At 39.0% G+C, this 19,908-nt stretch overlaps 1 protein-coding gene across 8 annotated transcripts in view; it reads left to right on the forward strand.

Annotated features, from left to right (window-relative positions):
- The window catches only part of UIMC1 (ubiquitin interaction motif containing 1), a 114,851-nt gene that overhangs the window by 49,648 nt on the left and 45,295 nt on the right, over window positions 1–19,908 (forward strand). For all 8 annotated transcript variants that reach the window (XM_024247357.3, XM_024247359.3, XM_063724519.1 and 5 more), the window contains 5 exons: window positions 4,740–4,864; window positions 5,864–5,969; window positions 6,279–7,015; window positions 14,532–14,593; window positions 16,653–16,729. In XM_024247357.3, the coding sequence (XP_024103125.2) occupies window positions 4,740–4,864; window positions 5,864–5,969; window positions 6,279–7,015; window positions 14,532–14,593; window positions 16,653–16,729 (1,107 nt within the window). The remainder of the gene's footprint in view (window positions 1–4,739; window positions 4,865–5,863; window positions 5,970–6,278; window positions 7,016–14,531; window positions 14,594–16,652; window positions 16,730–19,908) is intronic.

Genomic DNA, 19,908 nt, shown 5'->3' on the forward strand with positions numbered 1-19,908 from the left:
TTTTTGAGGCAGGGTCCCACTCTGTCGCCCAGGCTGGAATATAGTGGTGTGACTGCAGCACTGTAGCCTCAACCTCCTAGGCTGAAGTGATCCTCCAGCCTTAGCCTCCTGAATAGCTGGGACTAACAGGCATGCATCACCATACCCAGCTGATTTTTTTTTTCTTTCTTTTTGAGACAGGGTCTCCCTCTGTTGCCCAGGTTGGAATGCAGTGGCTCACTACAACCTCTGCCTCCTGGGCTCAAGTGATCCTCCCATCTCAGCCTCCCAAGTAGCTAGGACTACAGGTGTATGCCACCACATCCAGCTAGTTTTTTATTATTTGTAGAGACAAGATCTCACTGTGTTGCCCAGGCTGGTCTTGAACTGCTGGGCTCAAGTGATCCTCCCACCTCTGCCTCCTGAGTAGCTGGGACTGTAGGTGTGCATCACTACACCCAGCTGTTTTTTTAAATTTATTTTTTTCTCTTCTTTTTTTTTTTTTTGAGACAGGGTCTTGCTTTGTCACCTATGCTGGAATGCATTGGTGTGATCTTGGCTCACTGCAGCCTTGACCACCTGGACTTGAGCAATTATAGGCATGAGCCACTGTACTTGGCCCTGTTTTTCATTGTTATTCTCCTGAGGTGCCTTTTTAGACTATTTTTCCCTCTAACCACTGCCATCCCCATGATATTTTAATACCACAGATATGCTATGTATTCTGTTTATGTACTGATTGTATGTCTGTATTTTATATATAAAAAGATTTTTTTTTTTTTTTTTTTTGCCTCCAAGAACCAATTTTTGTCCACTTGGGGATGGTATCATTCTTGTTGAGAATGCATGATAGAAGTTGCCAGACTTGGCCGTGCACAGTGGCTCATACCTGTGATCCCAGCACTTTGGGAGGCCGAGGCGGGTGGATCACCTGAGGTCAGGAGTTTGAGACCAGCCTGGCCAACATGGTGAAACCCCGTCTCTACTAAAAATACAAAAATTAGCCGGGCCTGGTGGCAGGCACCTATAATCCCAGCTACTTGGGGGGCTGAGGGAGGAGTGTCGCTTGAACCTGGGAGGTGGAGGTTGCAGTAAGCCGAGAGCACGCCACTGCACTCCAGCCTGAGTGACAGAGAGAGACGCCATTTCAAAAAAAAAAAAAAGAAGTTGCCAGACTTACTGGTATAAAATCATTCATAGTATTCCCTTATTTATTCTTTTAATGACTATAGAATTTATAATCTTGTTTCCTCTTTTATTCTCGGTATTAATTGCTGTTGTGTTTTTGTTCTTGAGCAGTTAAGAGGTTTATGCATTTTTATTTTTTAATTGTTTAATTTTTTGAGATGGAGTCTTGTTCTGTTGCCCAGGTTGGGGTGCAGTTGTGCGATCTTGTCTCACTGCAACCTCCGCCTCCCGGGTTCAAGCGATTCTCCTACTTCAACCTCCCGAGTAGCTGGGATTACAGGTGCCTGCCACCATGCCCAGCTAATTTTTGTATTTTTAGTAGAGATGAGGTTTCACCATGTTGGCCAGGCTGGTTTCAAACTCCTGACCTCAGGTGATCTGCCTGGCTTGGCCTCCCAAAGTGCTGGGATTACAGGCATGAGTCACCGCTCCTGCCCGAGGTTTATGCATTTTATTGACCTTTTCGTAGAATTGATTTTTTTTTTTTTTTTTTTTTTTGAGATGGAGTCTGTCTCTGTCGCCTAGGCTGGAGTGCAGTGGCGTGATCTCTGCTCACTGCAAGCTCTGCCTCCAGGGTTCACGCCATTCTCCTGCCTCAGCCTCGCGAGTAGCTGGGACTATAGGCGCTCATCACCACCACGCCTGGCTGATTTTTTGTATTTTTTTAGTAGAGACGGGGTTTCACTGTGTTAGCCAGGATGGTCTTGATCTCCTGACCTCGCGATCCGCCCGCCTCGGCCTCCCAGAGTGCTGGGATTACAGGTGTGAGCCACTGCGCCAGGCCAGAATTGATTTTTTGTTTAATTTTTTCTCTGTTGTATGCCCATCTTTCATTTTATTGATTTCTTTCTGTTCTTTAAATTTTTTTCTTTCTATTACTTGGGTTAATTTTACTGTTTATATTCTAGCATTTTAAGGTGGGAAACTCAGATTACTGATTTTAAAATTTTGCCTTATATGAGCATGGAAAACTGTAAATTTCCCTATGAATGTGGCTTTTGTTGCATCTTACAGATTCTGATCTGTTTTCATTTTCATTAAGGTCATTTCAAATTCAGTTGGGTGCATTTTTTATGTTTGGATTCAATTTTAGTGATCCCCTGTACTTGTTGATTTCATATTATTAAAAAATGTTTAAGATTTATGTGATTCCATAAGTCAAAGTTATACAAAAAGGTATAGTCAAAGAAGTGTCATTTCCTCCCTTGTCCCTTTCACTGTGTTCTAAACCACTGGTAGGTAATCGTTTGCATTAGTTTCTGGTTTATCTTCCTTTCTTTTTTTTTTTTTGTGAGACCAGAGAATCTCTCTGTCACTCAGGCTGGAGTACAGTGACATGATCTTGGCTTGCCTCCTGGGTTCAAGGGATTCTCCTGTCTCAGTCTCCAGAGTAGCTGGGGCTACAAGCATATGCCACCATGCCCGGCTAATTTTTGTATTTTTAGCAGAGACAGGCTTTTGCCATGTTGTCCAGGCTGATCTCGAACTCCTGACCTCAGGTGATCTGTGTGCTTCGATCTCCCGAAGTGCTGGGATTACAGGCGTGAGCCACCATGCCCGGCCTATTTCTGGTTTATCTTTCTTATGTGACACTGTACAAATAAATAGGTGTATGTATATTTTCTTATTTCTCCTTTCTTATGTGAAAGGTAGCATATTATCCATAAATTATTTTGTGCTTTATTTTTTACTTAATAACATATCCTTGAAATCACATTATTCCCAGTCCATAGATATATTCCTTGTTCTTTTTTATATCTGTATGTGTGTGTACCACAGTTTATGGTTATTAAATAGATTCCAGTGTTTGGCAAATTTGAACATTGCTGCAATGAAAAATGTGCATATATACTCCTTTTAATTGGTAGTGTATCTTTAGGGTAAGTTGCTAGAAGTGAGACTGCTAGGTTAAAGGGTAACTTTATGTAGTTGGTTAGACATTACCAAATCCCCCTCCATAAACATCATCCAAAATGGTCATATTCTAATTCTGTCATTTCTTTTACGTTTTTTAGCTGTAATAATTCTATAGGTTTTTTTTTTTTTTTTTTTTTTTAAGACGGAATCTCGCTCTGTCACCCAGGCTGGAGTGCAGTGGCACGATCTCGGCTCACTGCAAGCTCCGCCTACCAGGTTCATGCCATTCTCCTGCTTCAGCCTCCCGAGTAGCTGGGGCTACAGGCGCCCACCATCACGCCCGGCTAATTTTTTGTATTTTTAGTAGAGACGGGGTTTCACCATGTTAGCCAGGATGGTCTCGATCTCCTGACCTCCTGATCCGCCTGCCCCGGCCTCCCAAAGTGCTGGGATTACAGGCGTGAGCCACTGTGCCTGGCCTGTAATAATTCTATAAAGAGGAGCTTTTAATCTGCTTGGTTACCCAGTAGTATAGCTTGTATAGAAAAAGTAGGGTAAAAGCAATTCTATTATTTTATTTATCAGTTTTCAAATAGTTGATTCACTGACATTCTTCAACAGTGACTGGTTAGTCTATGTATTTTTAAAAAATATTAGTATGAACTTACAGTTGTTTTTTGTTTTTTGTTTTTTGAGATGGAGTCTTGTTTTGTCACCTAGGGTGGAGTGCAATGGCATGGTTTCAGCTCATTGCAACCTCCGCCTCCTGGGGTTCAAGTGATTCTCCTTCCTCAGCTTCCCAAGTAGCTGGGACTACAGGCGCCCACCACTATGCCTGGCTAATTTTTGTATTTTTAGTAGAGACAGGGTTTCACCATGTTGTCCATGATGGTCTCGAATTCCCGACCTCACATGATCCTCCCACCTTGGCCTCCCACAGTGGTGGGATTACAGGCGTGAGCCACCACGCCTGGCCTTAACTTACAGATTTAAATATATTTGATGTGATTTAATGCATTGCATTCATTATCTTTATTGATGCTCCGGTTCCATTTTTGGCCAGTGTGGACTTTATTTAATTGGCTCCTAAGTTCATTCGATATGACTCTAGTAGTATCTAATAGATTCCTTGCTTACATCTGTGACAAATATTCTAGCTCATCTTGTTCATTTCATGCTTTGGACTTGGGACCAGCCATTTCTTCAGTGTACCCTGGTTCCTTTTAAATGGAAAATGGTGTCTGGAGACCACATTCTTGTCACTAGGGATGTTCTTTTCTACTGGGTAAATCAGAGGATTCTGAAGAGTAAAATTATTCTGGCTAAATCTTGACCATAAAGCATTGTGGTATTTAGCAAAAAGCTGTAGAGTGGGCATTAATTCCTCTGTTTATTCATTTAGCAAATATTTATTACGTACCATGTGCCCTGCACTTTTTTATGTGCTGGAGGTTTAACAGTGAACAGTGTAGGTAAAAACTCTGCCTTCATGGGAGCTTACAGCCTAGTTAACCCAGGATTCTTGTTGTAACTGCTGCTAATTATCTTGGCCAACACCTTACCTTCTGGGGTTTTCCTCATTTACAAGATTATAAAATTGTAGTAAGTGGTCTGGTAGTGTCTTCAGTTGAAAAGTTTAATAATTCTCTTTCTTGCTTCCATGCGTATTCAGTGTTTGTGGTGTCCCTCCTTCTCTTTTCCGTATCTTCTTACAGAGATGACAGAAGAAGAACAGTTTGCTCTGGCTCTCAAAATGAGTGAGCAGGAAGCTAGGGAGGTGAACAGCCAGGAGGAGGAAGAAGAGGAGCTCTTGAGGAAAGCCATTGCTGAAAGCCTGAATGTAAATATGCCATGTTGCCAAAGTTTGTGGAGATTGATCAGCAATATTTTCGACTTCTGTGGTGTTGTAGTTGCATTAGGAACTAGCTGTAGTCATTTATAGGGTTTTCACCTAACAAAAATTCCCATAGTAATTTTTTAAAGTCTGTGTTGAATTGTTGGTTAACCCAATTTGAAGTATTTTGTTAATTCTGTATGAAAGAGTTTTCTTCCACCCCATGGATTTTTCAGTTCATGGTTGAAAGAATTATCATAAGTTGACAGCTTCTGAAAAGACTTACTGAATACCAAGAACCCAAAAGGCAGCAAGATAAGATGCTAACTTCTCTAGTTTTGTGGGAGAGCAAAGGGAATGAGAACTAGAGGTGGGTTATGGGAAGAAAGAAAAATTGTCATTTGAATATGCACAACTGAATTTTTTTTCTTTTTTTTTTTTGAGATGGAGTCTCACTCTGTTGCCCAGGCTGGAGTGCAGTGGCACAATCTTGGCTCACTGCAAACTCCCCCTCCTGGGTTGAAGCAATTCTCCTGCCTTAGCCTCCCAAGTAGCTGGGATTATAAGCGCCCACCACCCCACCCAGCTAATTTTTTGTATTTTCAGTAGAGACGGGGTTTCACCATGTTGGCCAGGCTGGTCTGGAACTCCTGACCTCAGGTGATCCGCCTGCCTCGGCCTCCCAAAGTGCTGGGATTACAAGCATTAGCCACCTCGCCCAGCCTGAAATGATTTTAAATGTGAAGGATACTTGCCAGTGGCAGGTCCTGAACCATTTTTTTATGCCATTTGCCTCCCTATTTTAAAAAAGGGTTTAGTATAGTGATCTAGTACAACACTTGCACATAGACATTCGGTATATGCTGTGAAATTAAATTGAGCCATTTACATTTTAGAAAGAGAAACTGTTACGAACGATGGCCTCCCATTTTGTCCTTCCTGTGACCCTTCATATATAGTTATTTTAATAATAAACCTGGTCTGGTATGGGATCACTTGTTTCAGAGTTGCCGGCCTTCTGATGCTTCCGCTACCAGATCTCGACCTCTGGCCACTGGACCGTCTTCCCAGTCCCACCAAGAGAAAACCACAGACTCTGGGCTCACTGAAGGCATGTCTCCCTGTTCTGACTCCTTCCATTCATCAAGTATAACTGTACCACAGGGATCTCATGCTAAGAGTAGATATACGGAAATACCCCAGATCCTTTTGGTGATAATAAAGAAGTTAAATCAGGAAGTAGTTGAGATCATAAGAATATCCGGCATACTTTTATCTCCAAGGAAAAACCAACATTTGGTTAAACCCAAAGAAGAGCCTTTCTTACCCATATTATGTAATTCTTGGTAAGTGATAGCTTACCAAGCCCTCTTAATAAAAAAGTTTGTCCTTAGCCCTACTTTTTCTCAAATACCTACAGGCATATGGCAGCTGGTACCTCCATCACTGTTTAAAGGCTCACATATCAGTCAGGGAAACGAGGCTGAGGAAAGAGAGGAGCCTTGGGACCACACTGAAAAAACTGAAGAGGAGCCGGTCTCTGGCAGCTCAGGAAGCTGGGACCAGTCAAGCCAGCCAGTGTTTGAGAATGTGAACATTAAATCTTTTGACAGATGTACTGGCCACTTGGCTGAGCACACACAGTGTGGGAAGCCACAGGAAAGTACTGGGAGGGGTTCTGCTTTTCTCAAAGCTGTCCAGGGTAGCGGGGACACATCTAGGCACTGTCTGTCTACCCTAGCAGATGCCAAAGGTCTCCAGGACACTGGGGGCACTGTGAACTACTTCTGGGGTATTCCATTCTGCCCTGATGGAGTAGACCCTAACCAGTATACCAAGGTCATTGTCTGCCAGTTGGAGGTTTATCAAAAGAGCCTGAAAATGGCTCAGAGGCAGCTCCTAAAAAAAAAAGATTTTGGGGAACCAGTGTTACCTAGACCTCCTTCTCTGATCCAGAATGAATGTGGCCAAGGAGAGCAGGCTAGTGAAAAAAATGAATGCATCTCAGAAGATATGGGAGATGAAGACAAAGAGGAGAGGCAGGAGTCTAGGGCATCTGACTGGCACTCAAAAACCAAGGATTTCCAGGAAAGCTCAATTAAAAGCTTGAAAGAGAAACTTTTGTTGAAGGAAGAACCAACAACCAGTCATGGTCAGGTAAGGGTCAGTGATGTTGTAATTAAGGATGATTTATTCACAGATTAAAACAAGGATTATTTTAGCTATCTGTTATTTTTGTGGTCTTCCCCTCCTTGATTATTAAAGTAATACATGTTCACTATAGAAAATTAGGAAAATACAGGAGAGTATAAAGAAGAAAAAACTACCTTTTTTTTTTTTTTTGAGTTGGAGTCTCGCTCTGTTGCTCAGGCTGGAGTGCAATGGCGCGATCCTCGGCTCACTGCAATCTCCACCTCCTGGGTTCAAGCAGTTCTAGTAGCTGGGATTACAAGTGCTTGCCATTACGCCCTGCTAATTTTTGTACTTTTAGTAGAGACGGGGTTTTACCGTGTTGGCTAGGCTGGTCTTGAACTCCTGACCTTGTGATCTGCACGCCTCGGCCTCCCAAAGTGTTGGATTACAGGCATGAGCCACCACACCTGGCCAGTCATCATTTCTATGCATACAAAAATACATGAAAAAATTTACTGAACAAAATGAAGACTCTTCTGTATTAAGTTTTGTTCCTCTCCCTATTTTATAGTTTATCTTAGATCATTTCTTAATAGATGACGTATTCTACCATAGATAAACCGTAATTTATTTTTTGTTTACTTTTTTTTTTTTTTTTTTTAAAGACAAGGTCTCGCTCTGTCACCCAGGCTAGAGTGCACCGATGCCATCTTGGGTCCCTGCAGCCTCCACCTCTGGGATCAAGCGATCCCCCAACTTCAGCTCCTTGCAATAGCTGGGACCATAGGTGCACGCTACCATGCCAAGCTAATTTTTATATTTTTTGTAGAGACTGAGTTTCACCTTGTTGCCCAGGCTGGGCTCGAACTCCTGTACTCAAGCCATCCACCTACCTTGGTCTCCTAAAGTGTTGGCAACATAGGCATGAGCCAACACGCCTGGTCTAAAAATTTTTATTATTTCTAAAAGGTTAAATTTTTGAATAGGTAACAATATTCACACGGCTCAAAATTCAAAAATATATAAGTAAAAAGTCTTAACTTTTCTCCCTATCACCCAGCCAGCCAGTTCCCCTCTCTGGACTCAATTTGTGTTACTAGTTCTAGCGTATCCTTCCAAGATACTTTATCTGGTACAAGCAGAATACATTTTCTTTTCCCTGCCTTCTTTTACACAAATGATTTACACATTATTTTCTACTTTTTTCATTTAATATCCTAATGAGATCATTACATAACAGTATATAAAGAATTTCTTCATCTGTTTTTTTTTTTTGGATGTGAAAAATACCATGTGTGGATTAGTCAGTTTACTATTACAGATAGTAAAATGTCCAGAAGACATTTCATCCACATGGAAGATATTTGTATTATATGATAATTTTCTGTAGCTGTAATTGGTAGACCAAAAAATGTATTTATAATTTCATTAGCTGTTGCCAAATTGCCCTCCATAGAGATCATATACATTTACATTCCCACTGGCAGTGTATGAATACTAGTTTCTCCATACCCACAATAATGCAGTATTGTCAGCCTTCTTGATCTTTGCCAGTCTGAGAGATGAAAAATGGCGTCTCAGTGTGTCTTAATTTGCATATCTCTTACTATTTGTGAGGCTGAACTTTTTACTCACGTCTAAGACCCATTTGTATTTCCTTTTCTGTCTGTTAGCTTATCATTTTTTCTTTTGATAATCTATTGGTTTGTGGATACATTTTATATAGTAGAGAAAGTAGTCCTTTGTGATATGAAGTATGGATAGTTTCCCAGTTATTTTTTCCCACTACATAATGGTGTGTATTTATTATTTTGCTTGTAGTGATTTTGAATAATTTATTGAAACCAATCTTCATTTTGGTACATTCAGTTTGCTTTTTCTGACGTAGCTAGATTATATTGTATATGAAAGCTTATATCTTATTTTTCTCTTTGAATATTATAAAAGCAATAATATAAACTCTTTATATATAAATTGTAATTTTAAAGAGTATTCTGTTTTATGACTGTACTGTTTTTTCTTGCTATTTCTGTTATCAGACTTTGACTTTTGGTTTTGTTTTACTATTATGTTATTCTGTCTTGTGTTATGATAAATGTTAAAGAAATGGTAACTTTGAGGAGCTTCATAGAATAGAGAACATGGATTTGGAGTTGAGTTCTGATTTTTGTGTTTTAGTAATTTGTGTTTTTGAGCAAGTCACTTAACCTCTTTGAATCCCAGTTTCACGTCTATACAGTGGGAATAACCATTCCTATCTTTCGACAGTTATTTTAATAATTAAAGTGAATTTGTGTAAAATGTCTACTGCAATGCTTAGCATAGGCACTGAACAACGGGTAATTCTCTCTAAGGGATCAAACGTCATTCACTGAGGAGATGCCTCTAGGAATCATTATTTCCTAGTAACCATCTTCATTCACATTCTGGAAAGATTGTTGTCTGGGAAGAGAAGGCATTTTTATTTAAAGAAATTTTTTTTTGTGAAGGTATATCAGCAAAGAAGGCATTTTTAAGAAATAGTTATTTTAGTGACTGGTTTCTTTTCCAAAGGGAAGTTACATGATGCTTATGATAAATGTTTAGTTTGTTCTTTCCAATTCAGAGATGCTGCTTCTTAAAATAATACATTAACTCCAAAGAGTGACACTTAATGATTTATTGTAATTCAGGTTGTTAGCTTGAAAGATCCCAGGGGCCAGAGCTCTAGATCATAGACTTTTGTCAAGTTCTGTGTTGTGTCAAGTTTGAAAGTACTGCCTTTGCAGTAGCCTGGAAGAAGTCAAAATCTAGTGGATGGTCTTAATTAGATTGAAGTTCTTTGACTCTTAACTTCATGACCAGGCCACCAAATACTACAGGTAGTATTATCAGTTGGTACTATTTGTTACAGTAAACTGAATTAAGCTAGGTTAATTAAAAAGAGGACTTGGCTAGGCACAGTGGCTAATGCCTATAATCGCAGCATTTTGGGAAGCTGAGGCAGGAGAATTCATTTGAGCCTGGGAGTTTGAGACCAACCCAGGCAACGTAGTGAGACCTTGTCTCTACTAAAATAAATAAATAAATAAATAAAAATAAAAAAATTGAAAGAGGACTTTATAAGGAAACGAGGTATCTCAGAAGTTTTTTTTGTTTTGTTTTGTTTTGTTTTGTTTTGTTTTGAGATGGAGTCTTGCTCTGTTGCACAGGCTGGAGTGCAGTGGCGTAGTCTTGGCTCATTGCAGGCTCCACCTCCTGGGTTCACGCCATTCTCCGGCCTCAGCCTCTCGAGTAGCTGGGACTACAGGTGCTCGCCACCACACCCGGCTCATTTTTTATGTATTTTTAATAGAGACGGGATTTCACCGTGTTAGCCAGGATGGTCTCGATCTCCTGACCTCATGATCTGCCTGCCTTGGCCTCCCAAAGTGCTGGGATTACAGGCGTGAGCCACCGCGCCTGGCCTCAGAAGTTTTAAAATAGAACTATAACCAGGCCCAGAGAAGGTACTGGGCATCTGATTTTTCTGTAGCTCATGGTTATATTGTGTCTGCTTCGTTTTTCTCCCTGCAGACTTGGCATTCTTTGCTTTTGTTTTTCAGGTGTAGGTTGAAGACACTGATCCTAAAGCTCTCAAACTTATTATGGGTTACAGGAGACTTAATCTCTCCCAATTCAAATTTTAAGTTTTCAGGAAAAGATTTATGGCACATTTGGTGTCAGTAGCCCAGTCAGCTACTTGGGCTTGACGGGGGTTACTCGTCAAATTGGCTGTGAGCCCACTGCTAATGGGAATGGGAGGGGTGAGGGACAGTCCTCAGTGAAAGCAGACAAGGCAGACAACCTAGTAAGCATGTAGACATTAACTTTAATTTTAGAAATCACTTGGAGATGTTAAAAAATGCTGAAAAGTTTAAAGAATATTACCTATTTTTTGTATGGTTCAGATCATATTATTTTTGTATCTTTAATATCATGTAAGCATTTTCTCATGTTAAATTATATATTTCACTTTTAATGGCTATATTATATTCCAGTTTATGAATTTACCATAATATTTTAAACATTTTTCTATGCTGGATATTTCAGTTGTGATATCTTTCTATATGAAACTTTTCTTTATTCCTGATCAGTGTACTTAGTCATGAGCCATAAAAATGGTGGGTTAAAGAGTTATGAACATAAAGACTTGATATTTATTGCAAAATTGCTTGTCAGAAAGGCTGTTAAAATTTGTATTCTCTCCATTTGGCAATGTATGAGAATATCTAGTTCACTGCAGCCTTGCCAACAAATAATTGTACCTTTAAAAAACAAACTTCAACTAATTTTATAGGCAAATAATGAAAGTCCTGTGATTGTAATTTTCCCTCTCGATCTTTTGCTTTCAGGAAATGTGGGTAGAAAGGATTCGTTTGTTAAACATTCTCTATTCAACACAGCTTTGGTGGAGCTGCCTGTATTTGAGAATTCTTGGTTGATAAAGATAGCAAGAGAGTCCCAAAAATAGGGACTCAGAAAAACATTGACTTTGGGGCACATAACTTAGTCTATATTAAGGTTATTAAAGCTTTAGAATCAGATAATAACTGGTTTTGTGCATCACTGAGACAAGATAAAGTTGCTAACGAAGGCCTGTAGTGGATCACCTTGAGAACATTATGGCAAGGAGTTGGAAGGGGTAGTGTGTTAATGTGGTTACTACTTTTCAGAATCTGATTCTTAATTTTTCAGTCTGGATATTGGAATTTTTTTTTTTTTTTATCAGAAATAACCAGATTGTGTGGGGTTGTGAGAACTGACTTTGATTTGCCAAACTTCATGCTGATGTATGTATACAAAATGACAATTTATTAATTTATTATGGAATAGAGACGTTTTTAGTGACCAGAATACTCAGACCTGTATCTAATGTCTTCTAGAATGACAGTATCTGGAGGGTTGAAATAATCAGAAAATGGAATTTTTAAGGGGTGGTTCAACTAGTCTGTGGAAAAACCTAATAAACTACCACTGTCACACAATAGAGGACATTTCTGTGATGACCAGATGATTTATCTATTCATTTTCACTTTTTTTTTTTTTTTTTTTAAAGATGAAGTTTCACTCTGTCACCCAGGCTGGAGTGCAGTGACACGATCTCGGCTCACTGCAACCTCCACCTCCCGGGTTCAAGCGATTCTCCTGCTTCAGCCTCCCTAGTAGCTGGGATCACAGGCACGCATCACCACGCCTGGTTAATTTTTGTATTTTTTGTAGAGACGAGGTTTCACCATGTTGGCTAGTCTGGTCTTGAACGGCTGGCCTTAAGGCATCCGTCCCCCTTGGCCTCCCAAAGTTCTGGGGTTACAGACGTGAGCCACTCTGCCCAGCCCCATTTTCACTTTTAAGTATTAAAAATACCCTTTGATAATAATTCTTTGAATTTTTTTTTTTAAGATTCAATGCAAACCATCCCTTCCTTATTAACATATTATTTCTCCAGGAAGAAGATGTCTTGATTAGGCCATAGCTTCCTTAAATTTTTATTTCTGCCATGCTTTCATGTTCACCTTGATTACATTTGGGTAGTCTAAATTTTATTTGCTTATTTTGCTATCCTATGTTCATATTCTGGAAGAACCTCACTTTATGTTCAGATTACTGCCGTTGAGGTATAAATTTCTAAATTAAAATAATGTATTGAAATGAAGACATTCTTGGGATTCTACATTGAAATGATTAGGAAGAGGATCATCTGAGTAAGCAATATAATAGTTTTTAGCGTGTGGATTTTAGAGTCAGGCAAGTCTCAGCTCTATGATTTTGACCAACCGTATGATTTGGGGCAAATTATTTAACCTCTCGAAGTTTCACTTATTTTTAAAATAATTTAATGGTTTTTGCTTCTTAAGTTGCTTGTGAGAATTAAAGGAGATAAGGGATGTAAAGTGATTAGCACAGGCCTGGCACTGAATAGAAGCACAATAATTTTGTTTGTTTGTTTGAGACAGAGTTTCACTCTTGTTGCCCAGGCTGGAGTGCAGTAGCACGATCTCGGCTCTACCTTCTGGGTTCAAGTGATTCTCCTGTCTCAGCCTCCCGAGTAGCTGGGATTAGAGGCATGTGCCACCATGCCCGGCTAATTTTGTATTTTTAGTAGAGACGGGGTTTCTCCATGTTGGTCAGGCTGGTCTTGAACTCCCGACCTCAGGTGATCCACTCGCCTTGGCCTCCCAAAGTGCTGGGATTACAGGCGTGAGCCACCGCGCCTGGCCAAAGCACAATAATTTTTTTAAACAGTTACACTGAGGTTTGACATATACTTTAGCCTAAGGCAGAGATGGAGTTGCCTTATAACTAACTTACTAGTGCTTTGATTGCATCTAAAGACCAAGGCTAGTCATTATAAAATTCTGTTAAATGGACACTAGGTGTCAGCATTCTCTTTCTCTCTCTTTCTCTCTCTCTCTCTCTTTCTTTCTTTCTGAGAGTTCAATAAAAACCTTGTCACCCCTGAGTTCAAAGGAAGAGACAGGTTAAGTATTTATTGCTGTTGTATTTTAGTCCTTTGGTAGTTTGGTTAAGTCTTATTTTTCATAATGACTGTATTCCCTATTGTACAACTTTCCTTTTGACTGAAAACTCAACTATTCCTGATTTTTAAGTGTATTTCATCAATCCCTGAATGGGAGCGAGATTCATAAAGAGATGCCTAACTTGTTTAGGTTATTCATATCTTATTAGGAAACCTTGAAAACTTCAGCTGGTAGCTTTATGTCTAGTGGAAGAAGCCTCACAGCCCAGGCACTTCCTCAGAAGTCTGCCTAAGGCAGCAGTAGCTGCTTTTTCTGTGATCTTCTGTGCATGTATGTTTAATGAGTTGGTATTTGCACCAACTGTACCATTAATCAATGAAAATAATTTTTGAATCAATGAAAATAATCTTTCCTTATGTAGTCCGTATTCATTACATTTCTGAAAAGATAATCCTGTAGCCAGATATAAAAACCATAGTGGCAGATTTGTAGCAAAAAGAATCTTTGTAACCTTCCCTTTAGATGTCCTATGTTATGGCTTGGTTTTTCTCAAAGATCATAGATTGCAGTGTTTATCTCAACTCAGTATTTCCTTTGAAAATTGAACTTTTCTCTATATTTTCCTTTCCCCGTATGCAAACTTTTTGATTGTTTTTCTGAAATCGTAATTCATTTGACTTACCAATTAATATTGATATAGGTCTTGCATGTTATGAAGTACATTGTGTACATTATCTTGTTTAATTTTCACAACACTCTGTGAGGCAATTGTTGATACCCATTTTAAGATGAGGAAAGAGATTTAGATGTCACTTACCCAGTCACAGAGTTAGTAAGTGATTTAGTTCTGATTTAAATACCAGTCTTCTGACTTTACAGGATGTGCTTGTTTTACTGACACTTACTGGCTTATGGAAAATATTTTCTTCATGTTGTTAATTGTTGAGGGAGAACATTGAACAATTAAAATTTTTTTAAAAAGGAAGAGAAGCCAGTTCACCTGTGCCTGTATATTTAAGATACTACGTATTTCTTTGCAGTCTTCCCAAGGGATTGTTGAAGAAACTTCTGAAGAGGGAAACTCTGTACCTGCTTCACAAAGGTGAGAGGTTATATGTTGCTATGCATTCTCCTCTGATGGTTGCCAGCATAAGGGAGATGAACCACATGAGTGAGAGTGTACGTGGACAGCTTGCCAGAGAACTTTTAGCTCTTTTATAAGTGAAGACTAGGAGAAATTTTATTAGTATCTCTAAGTTCTCAGATGTGCATCTCATAGAAGCCCAGAATATTAAGAGCTGGAAGAGATCCTAGAGGTCATCTTGTCCAGGCAAGCTATCTTGGCCTAAATCTCATTTACATTATTTCTGAAAAGCGGTCGCGTCCTGCAATTCTCTTAACTAATTACACTAGTTTTCTATGCCAATTTGAAGGCTCTAGACTGATTTCTTTATAGTCCTTCTATTCTTAGCCCCTTTCTCTCTTTTCCCCAACTCTGCTTATGCTTATTTTGTCTGTATATCTAAACCTTATACATCTTTTAAATTTACTCTTGAGACTTACATCCTCTTTGAAGTCTTCATATTATTCAGGCCACACAGGACCTGTGTCACTCTCACTCTCTGTCCTGTGCCACTTTTATTCCGTTTGTGCCTCCTATCTCCTGTAAAGGATTGTATTTGCATTACCTCCTCCATTGTTCCTGCTGATTGATTGATGGGCTTACCTTCTAAGTCTTCTTACTTTAATAATAGATAGCAGTTGATTAATTATAAACTGCACTATTAACTGGATCATGCTTCCAGTTACTTTCCATTTGCCCTTTTTATCTGGTAGTTGAGTTTTGAGACTTTCTCAAGAGCTAAATTTTGAACTGCATGACTGTGTTCTCCCATATGAGAGTTGAAGCCCAATTGCCATTTGCTGTAGTCAAGGTGGTGGTCTTTCTTAGGTTTCTGGTTGATAGTACTTGGTATTCCTTCCTGAGCTAAAGAATATGCCTTTGGTTTGATTTTCCTGCTGTTAAGACAGTTTTGGAAGTGGTTTTAACAGAGTATGCCTTTACTCCCTGTAGGCCTCTCTGCTTTATTGTGGTGAGCCTTGTGCAGAGCAGATGTAGGTTTTAATAAATGATTATATACTTTGTCACCAGGAGAGAGTTGGAATCGCAGGCAATGTGGTTTGACTTCAAATTGATTAGCCCATTTTATAAATGTCAGAAAATTGTTTTGTGATGGACCCTTTGAATAGAGCACTAATGTTACATGCAGAGTAAACTCTGTCTGGCTGGGGTTTATAACAAATGTTGTGAGATGTTTTATTTAGAGAGAAATCACTTGTGGTTTTCTATCAGGATTTAGTTATTTATCATGAGTTCAGTTGTAGCTGTTCTGTCTTCTCTGTGGTTCTTGGTTGATGTGAGGATTTTTGTTTTTAAGCATCCTCTTGCATACTTGAGCAAACTAATCATAAAGCCCTGTGAAGCAGGAGGGGCTAGCTCAGATGCTCAGATCAGCCATGTGTTCCTATGTCAGGAAGAGATTGCACTCCATGAGCAGTCAGGGAAAACCAGAAGGTTGGATGAAGGAAGCCATTCATAATTAAGTTTTTGTTAGGAAAGAGATTCAATTTATGTGGGCAGATTTTTGCTGTAGGGCAGTTTGGAATTGTATTTTATTTTTGTTGCATGGAAAGCAACATCTTGAGATAAAGAGGAGATTTAACTGCAAAAGGAGGAGAAAGTGTGTTGTCAGAAGAATCTCTGTGTCTTCTCTTGTCAGTTTACAAATCTCTAGCCTTCAGAAGGCTGAGATGGAGGCTATAAAACACCTTTGACATCCTTATATTGGAGTGGAGTTTTTGTCTTCTCTGGTATTCACAGACAGTTCTTACCCTTCAACCTTCCTTTGTGAAAACTCCAAAAGGGAATTTGTTTTCATTCAGTGATTTCACTGGAACTGAAGTTGTAAGCATATTTATTTTCCATATTTCCGGCCTAGAGTTTTCAGTACTGATTCCTTGCTTTCCTGTTGTGCTTTTGTGGTATTAGGCAGCAAGTATCTGTGATTACCTGTGGCTTTGTGAGTGACTCACCATTGCTTTTGGCTCTGTGTTCCGATTTATTTTACTGGGAATTCATTTGGGATTTGGTTCTCTTTCAGTGTTGCTGCTTTGCCCAGTAAGAGAAGCTTAGTCCTTATGCCAGAGAGTTCTGCAGAAGAAATCACTGTTTGTCCTGGTAAGTACCCCACTGTGATTTTACTGAATTTCTGATACGTATCTACCTTTTCATGCCTATTAATTTTCCTCTGACTCTTCAAACCTACTCTCTGGAGGTTTATATGTAATTGATACATGTATGTACATGTCTCCACACTGGTATACGTATACACATATGGTGTTTTTAATGGCCATTGGCTTTTGTTCTCAATCTTTTCTCTCCTTAGGGGTAATTTAGTTTTGAAATTAACATGACTTTTTTGTCTTCTTGATTGTTTACAGGCCTCATCAGAGATGGCAGCAAAGCATCAGGAATAGCATTTACTTAACTGTACATTCAGAGCCTTTTGTTATTTAATTTGTTTAAATTATTTTAAATTAAATTGTTTTAAATTGTTTTGTCAGCCAGCCTGGAGTGCGGTGGTGCAATCATAGCTCACTGCAGCCTTGAACTTCGGAGCTTAAGTGATTCTCCCTCCTTGGCCTCCCAAAGTGCTGGGATTACAGATGTGAGCCACTGTGCCTGGACTTCACAGCCTTTTAGTAGTTACTTTTTATATTGCCATTTGTTGGGGTCTTACTGCATAGGAGGTTCAGAAATTGAGTTTTGTGCATGTTCTGTCATTATTTTTAATCTTAGACCTAAGATGCGTAACCTCGTTAAGTGCTTTAGTTTGCTTTTTGTTAATTGTAAAAATTAAAAGATAGGTACTTTGTTTTAGGCAGAAGAGATGCTCATTCAAAGTTGCACATGGATAGATTTAGATATACAAAATAATGTAAAATGAACTAAGATACTTAACATCTAAGAAACTCCTGAATCATTGTATAATATGAAGCATTATTTTGTGATATGAACCACTACTTTCTAAGGAATTTGTTTTAGACTGTATTTTCCTTTCTGGCTTTTCTGAAAAGATCATTAGCCTCATTCCTGTGAGATTGAGGGACTTCCTACTGATGTTTAACTTTGAACAGCAAGTATACAGATGTTGCCGTAAGTCACATCTGGTTTTCCCTGAGGTCTCATATAGCCTATAAGGATTAGAGATAATCATACTTTTCTTATTTTGGTTTCCTTCAGTGTTTTTCCACAGAGACTCAAACTTAGTTTGCATGTAATCTAGGAAAGACCTATAAATATTTTTAAACATCTGGCAGCCTATCATAAAGGTCTTTATTTATTTTAAAAATTGAACTATGTTGGCTTTTTTCCTTTTTTTTTTTGAGACGGGGTTTTGCCCTGGCTGGAGTGCAGTGGCGCAGTCATGGCTCACTGACTGTAACCTTGAACTCCTTGGCTCGAATGATCCTCACTCAGCCTCCCGCGTAGCTAGGGCTACAGGCATGTGCCACCACACCTAATTTTAAAAATTATTATTATTATTATTTGTAGTAAAGACGAGGTCTTGGTGTGTTTCCCAGGCTGACCTTAAACTCCTGAGCTCAAGTAATCCTCCCGCTTTGGCTTCCTAAAGTGCTGGCGATTAGGCATGAACCATCGTGCTCAGCCTATGTTGGTTTTTGTTGAAAGTGGCTCCTTAATTCATTTGAAATGTATTTGGATTACTGCCTAACAATACCCACTAAGAGACTGCACTACCGAGTGCTCAGATTTTGGCAGGAGCACTCAAGAATGCTGTGCTACCTTTGTGAAAAGAAAGCTTTCCCCCTCTGTCTGGGGCTACTTATTTCCTAGAAGGAAATCACTCAGTATGTTTAGGATGATGGCGTGTGACATTACCATGGGATCTTGCAGGAGGAAACTGCAAATATATTGATCTTGAAAGGCCTAGTTAATGAGAGGGAAAAGCAGGCCATTCATACTGAGGTTAGATAGCTTTTATGATCATGACTTGCTGTCATTAGCCTGCTAATTAAGTCCAACTGTTTGCTGACATAAACCACTTCTAAATGAGATTGCAAAAGGTATTCATTACATTAATGTTCCTTGTGCTAAGAAAGTATAACTACTTCACCATGAAGCCAAACTCTTGGGTTTCTTTTTAAATATATAATTTAGAAGTTATATATATAAATTATCTGAAAAAAATTTGTTCCAAATGGGTGAAACACATATTTAGTGTAGTAGTCTGTTACCTGTTTACTTTTGTTTCATATTTCTGACAGTTCAGGAGTCTAATATTTAAGATTACAATATCTTTTTAGTGTTACTCACTTAGTTGAAGAAGCAGGATTATAGCCTTATGCCTACATTTTGCATGCTTCTAGCATTGCTTATTTCCGAGAAGCTAATGCCCTCTTAGTTGGACATTTCAGCCATTCACAGAAAACATAATTGAAGACTTTTTATTATTGCAGTAATCTAAGCAGTGAATGGTTCTTATTTTTAAATATACTGAATATCTTTTTGAAAATACCTTTAGGGAAAGTTGACAGAGAGGATTTTGAAGTTTATGTGCCGTAAGCCTTTTTCCAATAAGGTGGGGGGGGCGCGTGTGTGTGTGTCCAGTTTTCAAAAAAATTTGTGATGTATTAAAATATAGTTAATTCTAGAAATGTATTTAATCCTTTCTTAATGATTCAGAAGATACATTAGAAACTTGCAGATACTCTATTTGCCTGACATTGGCCATTTATTGTTTTGTGAAGCAAAGTGGTAGTTAGAGGTACAGCAGGTATAGTGTCAGATAACAGAGAACTTACTGGATTTGCATTCTGAAATAAATTTCTGGTTTTAGTTTGAGTTCCTGTAACAAAATACTCTAGACTGAGTGGGTTATAAGCAACATAAATTTATTTCTCATAGTTTTGGGGGCTGGAGAGTCCAAGATCAAGGAGTTGGCAGATTCAGTGTCTGGTGAGAGCCAGACAACTTCCCTCTGTGTCCTCACATGGTGGAAAGAGGGTGAGAGAGCTCTCTGGGGTCCCTTATAAAAGGACACTAATCCCATTCTTTTGAGGGAAGGCCCTGTGCTCATGACCTGATTACCTTCCAAAGGTCCCATTTCCTAATATTATCACATTAGGGGTTGGGATTTCAACATACAAAGTTTGGGAGGTACACAAACATTCAGTCTGTAATGTTTCTTTTCCAGATACATTGGTGGTTTTGTAAGATAATTACTATTTTTTTTGTTGTTATATTAAGTGATATGTGCCTACAGCAGAAGTTGGCAAACTTTTTTTTTTTTTTTTTTGGTGAGACAGGGTCTCACTCTGTAACTCAGGCTGGAG

Source organism: Pongo abelii, chromosome 4, assembly GCF_028885655.2.
Source record: "Pongo abelii isolate AG06213 chromosome 4, NHGRI_mPonAbe1-v2.0_pri, whole genome shotgun sequence".
Lineage (NCBI taxonomy): Eukaryota > Metazoa > Chordata > Mammalia > Primates > Hominidae > Pongo > Pongo abelii.